This window comes from Pygocentrus nattereri, chromosome 18 (assembly GCF_015220715.1).
Source record: "Pygocentrus nattereri isolate fPygNat1 chromosome 18, fPygNat1.pri, whole genome shotgun sequence".
In the NCBI taxonomy this organism is placed as follows: domain Eukaryota; kingdom Metazoa; phylum Chordata; class Actinopteri; order Characiformes; family Serrasalmidae; genus Pygocentrus; species Pygocentrus nattereri.
The window spans coordinates 1,612,769-1,620,554 of record NC_051228.1 but is presented as its reverse complement, the minus strand read 5'-3'; the positions used below and the strand labels follow the sequence as shown (position 1 = coordinate 1,620,554).

Here is a 7,786-nt window from a genome sequence, read left to right as displayed (position 1 = left end):
CTGTCCTGCAGGGCGGCACTGCTACCCTCCTTTCCAGTCATGTGGTGAGGAACGGAGGCCGCGGTCAGTTTTCGCCCACTGAGGGATTCTATTTGGAAACCAGAGAGGAGCGCGAGACCGAAGCTGTTCAAACATAAGCTGCTAATCCGGTCCAGAGTGACCGCCTGCCGCGGGTCGAGTCCACCGACCCCACCCGCTGAAAGGTGCGAACGGCAGGAAGGACTTTACCCGGCGGGTCGCGGCACAGCGCTCACCCTCAGAGCCGCCAATCAAACAGCAGGACAGGAACCGGCAGCCTTCAAGGAAAACTGAATTATAGGAAAATACAGAATAACACGGAACATAACGTACGTCACGCACTCGGTTACAAAGCACAGTTCTACACGGAACCACGAACACGCAAAGAACCATCTGCATGATTACTGGTTCACAGTGGTTTCAGAGGTGGACGTCCTGGTTCCCATCACTTCCACTGTGGACAAAATGTCTTTATTTACATCTTTACTGTTTAGTTATACAGCGAATTTTAAAACATTGGTGGAGTTGCCCTCTAAAAGCTCCTCACAGTGGTGGTGATAGGAACCAGACGTCCCTCTAAAAGCTCCTCACAGTGGTGGTGATGGGAACCAGACGTCCCTCTAAAAGCTCCTCACAGTGGTGGTGATGGGAACCAGACGTCCCTCTAAAAGCTCCTCACAGAAAGTTCCTACATGAACTGGTTCTGAATTCACTGCCTGATGACTGAGACGCTGTTTTATGAGAGTTTAGAGAACTTCAACTCCATTCATGGTGGAGGGAGACATGCAGGGCGCTGTGCGGCAAAATAGTCCCCAAAGAAAACTCATTATTCCAGATTTTCCAGTGTTTTCCATCATCAACATTCCATATAAGCTCAGAAGACTGGTGTAGGTTCTCTGGTGGTTCTGAATGGTAAATAAAATGCCTGTATTTTTAATAATCATATTAAACAGGTTAGATTTCCTCTTATCTCTAACACACACACACACACACACACACACACACACACACACACACACACACACCCACAGTAACTGCAGCCGCCAGTACACAAACCAGAAAACTGATAAACCCCCAAACCCCCTCCTCCTGCAGAGTTTGGCAGGCGGTGGTGGAGTGAGCTCACTGGCTCTCAGTGATCGGCTCGTATTCCTGATGCTTCGGTGACAGAGCGGTGTGTAAATATCGAGCGTAAAGAGGGAACGACGCTGATTAATGATCGGATTCATCGGCCGACTCCCTCTCTTCGCCGTGGCTCCCCGTCAGGGCGAGCGAGAGCGACAGCTCAGCAACACCGATCAAAAACAAACATTTCCTCAGCAACGATAACGACAACCGCTGACCGTCGGCCCCAATCTGACCCGCTCAACAGGCCAGACGCTCACTGTCTCTCTCTCACTGTCTCACTGTGTCTCTCTCACTGTCTCACTGTGTGTGTCTCTCTCGCTCTCTCACTGTCTCACTGTGTCTCTCTCACTGTCTCACTGTGTGTCTCGCTCTCTCTCTCGCACTGTCTCTCTCTCACTGTCTCACTGTGTCTCTCTCACTGTCTCACTGTGTGTCTCGCTCTCTCTCTCGCACTGTCTCTCTCTCACTGTCTCACTGTGTCTCTCTCACTGTCTCACTGTGTCTGTCTCTCACTCTCTCACTGTGTCTGTCTCTCACTCTCTCACTGTGTCTGTCTCTCACTCTCTCACTGTGTCTGTCTCTCACTCTCTCACTGTGTCTGTCTCTCACTCTCTCACTGTGTCTGTCTCTCACTCTCTCACTGTGTCTGTCTCTCACTCTCTCACTGTGTCTGTCTCACTGTCTGTCTCACTGTCTGTCTCTCTTAACCTCCATACTCTCTCGCTCCTTCCCCCTTCAATTCTCTTTCTTCTTATCTCTTCCTTGTCTTTCTCTCTCCCCCTCCACTCTCTCTCTCTCTCTCTCTCTCTCTCTCTCTCTCTCTCTCTTTCTCGCTACCCTTGTATTCTCTCTCATCCCTTTCTCTCTCTCCTTCTCCTCCCCTCTCTTTCTCTCCTTCAGTCTTCAGGAGTTCAGTTCTCTGAAAGTCTGATTACATCTCAGATACTGGATCATGTAGAAATTCTTTTTAAAAATGGGTGGACCGGCCCTTTAACTTGATCCTGATTTACGAGCGAGAGCCCGGTACTGTTCCCCAACTTCATCTGACCCCAGTACAGCAGACTGGACAGAACCCCCCCCCGCTCGGGAGATTCTGGATGCAGAAGAAACTCCAAGCTGGCCAGCAGGACATTCTACACTTTTATAGGAGTGTGGTCAGTGGGAGGGCAGCAGGGCAGAGGAGACGGGGGACATACGCGTGGGCCTCAGCCAAAAACACACACAGCCTTCCAACTGCAGCCAAGACACTGTACAGACCCCCAATCACAGCCCCCCACCCAACAACGCCCCCCAATCACAAGCCCCCAGAGACACAATGTTACTGTAGACCAAAAACCAAGAGAGAGAGAGAAGAGAGAAGAGAGAAAGAAAAAAGCGAGAGAGAAAGAAAAGAGAAAAGAGAGAAAAGCAAGAGAAAAAAAGCAAATAAGAGACAGAGAGCAGTGTAGAGAGAAGAGCAGAAAAGGGAGGGACAGAAAGAGACAAAACAGAGAAGAGAGGAGAAAGAGATAGAACAGAAAGAGACAGAGAGAGAAAAAAGGCAAGAGAGAAAAAAGACAAACAGAAAGAAAGAGTGAAGAGAGAGAGAGAGAGAGAGAGAGAGAGAGAGAGAGAGAGAGAGAGAGAGAGAGAGAGAGATGAACAGAACCAGACACTGCGTCGCCCCCAAACTCGGCTCACCTGCACCTGGAAAATGTTGAATCTGAATCCTGCTGTGTTCGTTCTGCTCCACAAACACTCAAAGAGCGACGCTGCCCTCTGGTGGACGACTGGAGCTGCAGCAAGACACTTACACTCCAAACCTCACAGCTCAGCTCAGCTCAGATCTGCTTAAATCTCCCTGTTATACTGGTTCTCAGCCGCGTGGAGGGCTGAACGGTACGGATACAAAACGCCATGATCGATAAAGCTCTGACAGCAGCCGTCACGGCCTTACACACTTCAGACACGACACTGAGAGCGAGATCCATCCTGACGCTTGCTTTACAGCTCAGGGTGGAGGAGTGTTCGGATGGTTGCAATCTGCAACCTCACCACTACAGGTCACACTACACACTACTGCACCTTTAAAAAGCACACATTTCACTAAAATGTCTGTCTGTCTGTCTGTCTGTCTAACCGGCTCCTGAACTGACCCTCATGAGCTCCTCCTGCTCAGTAACGTCACGTGACTGAATCACCGCATCATCAGCACAAACTAACGAGCAGAACGAGCTTCACTGAGAAGATCATTAACTCTGATCAGCTCTCAGCTTCATTATTAGAGCCAGACGGAGGAGAAAAAGGTGAGATGAGCTGCTTTTCCACCGTTTACAGGCTTTAACGTCTGTTCAGAGCTGTTGCTATGGTAACGCTGAATGACATGAATTCCGATCTGAGGGTCACATTAAGGTCACATGGTCACGAGTCGGATACGCATCCCATCTAGGACCACATATGAAAGCGGCTCAGGTCGGATTTGAGAAGATCAGATTTGTGTCCACACAGACCGGAAAACACCGGATCTGAGTCACATCAGGGCAGGAAATCGGATTTGAGCCACTTCAGCCTGGAAATGTGAACGGAGCCTTTGCCTATCCGCCTGTATCCATCTGTCCGTCCGTCCGCAGCAGTGCTGAAGTTAACTGAACGTACCTGAGCAGAGAGAAGACGCTGTAGGAGTTCCTCACTGAGCTCTGATCCACCTGCAGCAAACTGTTCTTCTTTCTCTCGGAATTATCCTGTTGAAAAAACGAGCCAGACACAAAGCTTAAAAACGTCTCTTCCATCTCAAGCGGTGAAAGAAGTCAGCGACGCAAACCAGGGATCATCTGAGGAAGCCTCTAAACAGCCATGACGCATAATTAGGGTTTTCATTTTGCATCAATTTTACCTTCTGATCAAAGTCAGCTGCGTAGTATCCGTCATTGAGTCCAAATATGATCTCATTTGGGTTCCTGGAGCGGATCTGAGAGAGAGAGAGAGAGAGAGAGAGAGAGAGAGAGAGAGAGAGAGAGAGAGAGAGAGAGAGAGAGAGAGAGAGAGAGAGAGAGATATTTGTGTCGGGGGGGGATTCTTTATTTTTATTACTTTTCATTTCTTTGATATAATTTTAAATCGCCAGATGTTTTTTTTTTTTAATTGCCTCATAATTTTATGATGAATGGACCAACAGAAATGCTCCAAAATGACTTGGAATAAATTATTGCTCCATGAACTTCCATTGAAAGTTAAGGAAGCTTGTTCCTCTTCTGTAAATTTACACTCTCAGAAATAAAGGTACTAGACTGTCTCTGGGGTGGAACCCTCAAGGCTCCATCTCAGCGCCTTTAGTCAGGGAACATAACTGAACCATAATCCACTGAAATGATCTGTTCTAAGCTGGACTGACTCCACACACCCCGCCTCGCCTCGCCTCCAGGCTTTTACTCTACTGCTCTGTTTTAAATCATTCGGTTATGAAAAGGAACAAATACCAACTTTTCACCTGGAGAACCTGATTTAAGCTCCACAATCAGACCTTAGAACCACTGGAGAACCTTTGAGGGAACATTTACACTGTTTGTACCCTGATGAAGGGAAAATGTTCCTGAACAGAACCTTCAGTTCTAACAGTGCAGCTCTTGTATATATATAAATATAAATATATACAGTTTTAATTGTATTTAATGAATGGACAAAGCATATAATTAATAAATAGGTACACCGAACGACTGAAGCTGAACTGAAGCAAGGGACAGTTCTGGTGTCTACCAGGTCTTCCAGGTGGTTGTTAGGAGCCCCATTTTCTCTGTAGCTTTATATCAGTTTTTGAAAACTCCCGTTTTTATCTTTGACTTTCTCCTTTCCTACTTCATATCCGATCTCCTCAGAAACATCTACTGAAAAAGCGAAGAACTTTGTCACCGTTTTGGGTGGAAGTTAGATAAACGAGGGCGTCTCCGACTTTCGCACGGCGCTGTTCGTTGGCGGTTGTGTGTGTGATGTCGGCACCTGCTGTCCTGTGTATCGTAGTCCATCCAGGTTGACCTTCCACTCAATGAGCAGCTGGTACTGCTCGCCTCGGCCGCCCCAGATCCGAACGACAAAGCACGACACCGACGTGTCCAGCAGATCCGGCAGCATCGCAAAGTCCAAACTCCTCCAGGTTGGGTTCTACACGCACACAATGATGAGACAAATAATTACTGATTCATTTATTTGAACTGATTTCTGAGTATAAATTATACTTGCAATACTTAGAATAAAATGAATTACCACATCCTCCACAGAAGATGCTTTAAACATCTATGAACAAATAAATCATTTCATTTTACTGCACAGTTTCTATTTATTTTCAGTATAACACTGGAATAGTGGAAATATTAATACACTATATTTCCAAAAGTATTCGCTCGTCTGGCTTCACACACACATATGAACCTTGACTGCCATCCCATTCTTAATCCCTAGGGTTTAATATGACCGTTCTTCCAGAAGAACATTTGTGAGGTCAGACACTGATGTTGGACAAGAAGGCCTGGCTGAAGCTTTAAGAGTTCCTTTCAATGGAACTAAGGGGCCGAGCCCAACTCCTGAAAAACAACCCCACACCATGATCCCCCCTCCACCAAACTTTACACTCGGCACAATGCAGTCAGTCAAACCCAGACTCGTCCATCAGATTTCCAGATGGAGAAGCGTGATTGGTCACTCCAGAGAACTCGTCTCCACTGCTCTAGAGTCCAGTGGTGGCGCTTTACTCCACTGCATTCCACGCTTTGCATTGCGCTTGGTGATGTAAGGCTTGGATGCAGCTGCTCGGCCATGGAAACCCATTCCATGAAGCTCTCTACGCTGTTCTTGAGCTGATCTGAAGGCCACATGAAGTTTGGAGGTCTGTAGTGATTGACTGCAGAAAGTCGGTGACCTCTGCGCACTATGCCCCTCAGCATCCGCTGACCTCGCTCTGTCATTTTCCGTGGCCGACCACTTCGTGGCTGAGCTGCTGTCATTCCCAATCGCTTCCACTTTGTTATAATCCCACTGACAGTGGACTGTGGAATATTTAGTAGTGAGGAAATTTCACGACACACCAACAACTCATCAATCTTGTATTTTCCTTTAGATTTGGTTGAGAATTTGATTTTCCCCACAATTCTTCACCAGACAGACTGCAGTCTGTAACTGAATAGTGGACTATTCCTAAAAGGAAAGACCAATGAGTGTAGAAACAAAGTAGGTAATAAACTGGACATTCCGTTTTGTTATTTCACTTTGAGCAGGATTGTCCTAATTTCAGTTTTCAGTACAGTGGGTCGACACAGCGAAGCAGAAATCAGGCTAAGCCTCACACAAAACAGCAGACCAGAACTCGGAGTTACTGCCCAGCTGTGATCCACATTAACACCTACAAACATCTGAGCAACAACCGCAGTGTCACGCAGAACCAAGGCTTCAGGATCAGGAGGAGTTCAGACCAGCGGGACGGCATCAGCAGAAACCAGAGCACAGAGAGATAGAGAGAGAGAAAAGGGAGGGAAAACAACAGGAAAGAGGAGAGGAAACAGCTTCATCAGAGAAAGAAAGAGAGGAAAAGTGAGAGGTTGAAGGTTCAGGTTCATGAAGAATAGAGCGAACGGTCACATCCAGCTGCTGACAAACGACAAAAATGACCTGCAGTGGAAGAACTGCTGAGGCCTCAGCGTGTGGGAGTTTGTTTTTATGCCTTTGTGGGGTCTAAAGGTCCCCAGCCTGATGAAAACATGAGGATTTAGTGGTTGGGGGTCTTTAGGCCCCTCTCACTGAGCAAAAAGAAACTCTTCAAAAAACATATTATTAGAAAACATGAAAGCAGAAAGTTCTCAGGAGCGATTGCGCTCCAGCAAATCCCCGGAATAATCGAGGAATAATCCAGCCATGAAGCTTTTAATTCCTACCAGCATTTTTTTTTCTTTTTTCCAATAGTATCACACAAAAATGGAGGAGAAATATAAAAATACGTATCATTTACATCTTCGGTTTGATTTTAGCTTCTTTTCCACCACTTGGTACCGGCTCAAGTCGACTCGGCTCTGCTGGCTTTTTGGTTTTCAGGTTTATCATTGGCTGCTGTCGTCAGAAAACTTTGCATCTCCACTTGGTCATTTTTCAGTTTTTGACATCATTTGAAAACACCTGTTGCTCTTCACATTGTGTATTAGTTTCATGAAGAATGGACCAGAAGAAATGACCCAAAACCACTTGGAAAAAATTCTGGTTCCATTCACTTCCATTGAAAGTCAAGCATGTTTTTTCCTTCTCCTGCAAAGTTACTATTTTGGAGATGCGAGGTTTCCCCCGGCAACAGCGCCTACCAACCTTAAGTTTAGTAGTTACTAAATACCGTCACCTCCACCTGAGCAGGTAAGTTTTGGAGACACACAGGAGACAAATGACTTTCAAACATAAAACATACAACAATAAAAAGACAACCTGGTGACCTTGTTCGTTTCTGTTTTGATTAAAAATATTTTCGATTTACTTCAGTTGTTGAATTTTGTTCTTATTAAAAGTGAAGGGACATCCAGAACAATACGCCACTGTTAATCTACAAGAAAGATTTACGTAAGCATTAAAAATGGTTTATTTGAAACAAATACATACATAAAGGCACTTCAGCGGGATATATACCTAAATGGGC

The 7,786-nt window shown here is 46.1% G+C and overlaps 1 protein-coding gene across 1 annotated transcript in view; it reads right to left on the bottom strand.

The window, feature by feature from the left end:
* Positions 1 to 7,786, bottom strand: part of uvrag (UV radiation resistance associated gene) — a 171,667-nt gene that overhangs the window by 151,174 nt on the left and 12,707 nt on the right. Inside the window, exons 4-6 of the mRNA XM_037547505.1 lie at positions 5,119 to 5,280; positions 4,019 to 4,093; positions 3,781 to 3,866 (exon numbers count right to left, since the gene is read on the bottom strand). Coding sequence (XP_037403402.1) covers positions 3,781 to 3,866; positions 4,019 to 4,093; positions 5,119 to 5,280 — 323 coding nt within the window. The remainder of the gene's footprint in view (positions 1 to 3,780; positions 3,867 to 4,018; positions 4,094 to 5,118; positions 5,281 to 7,786) is intronic.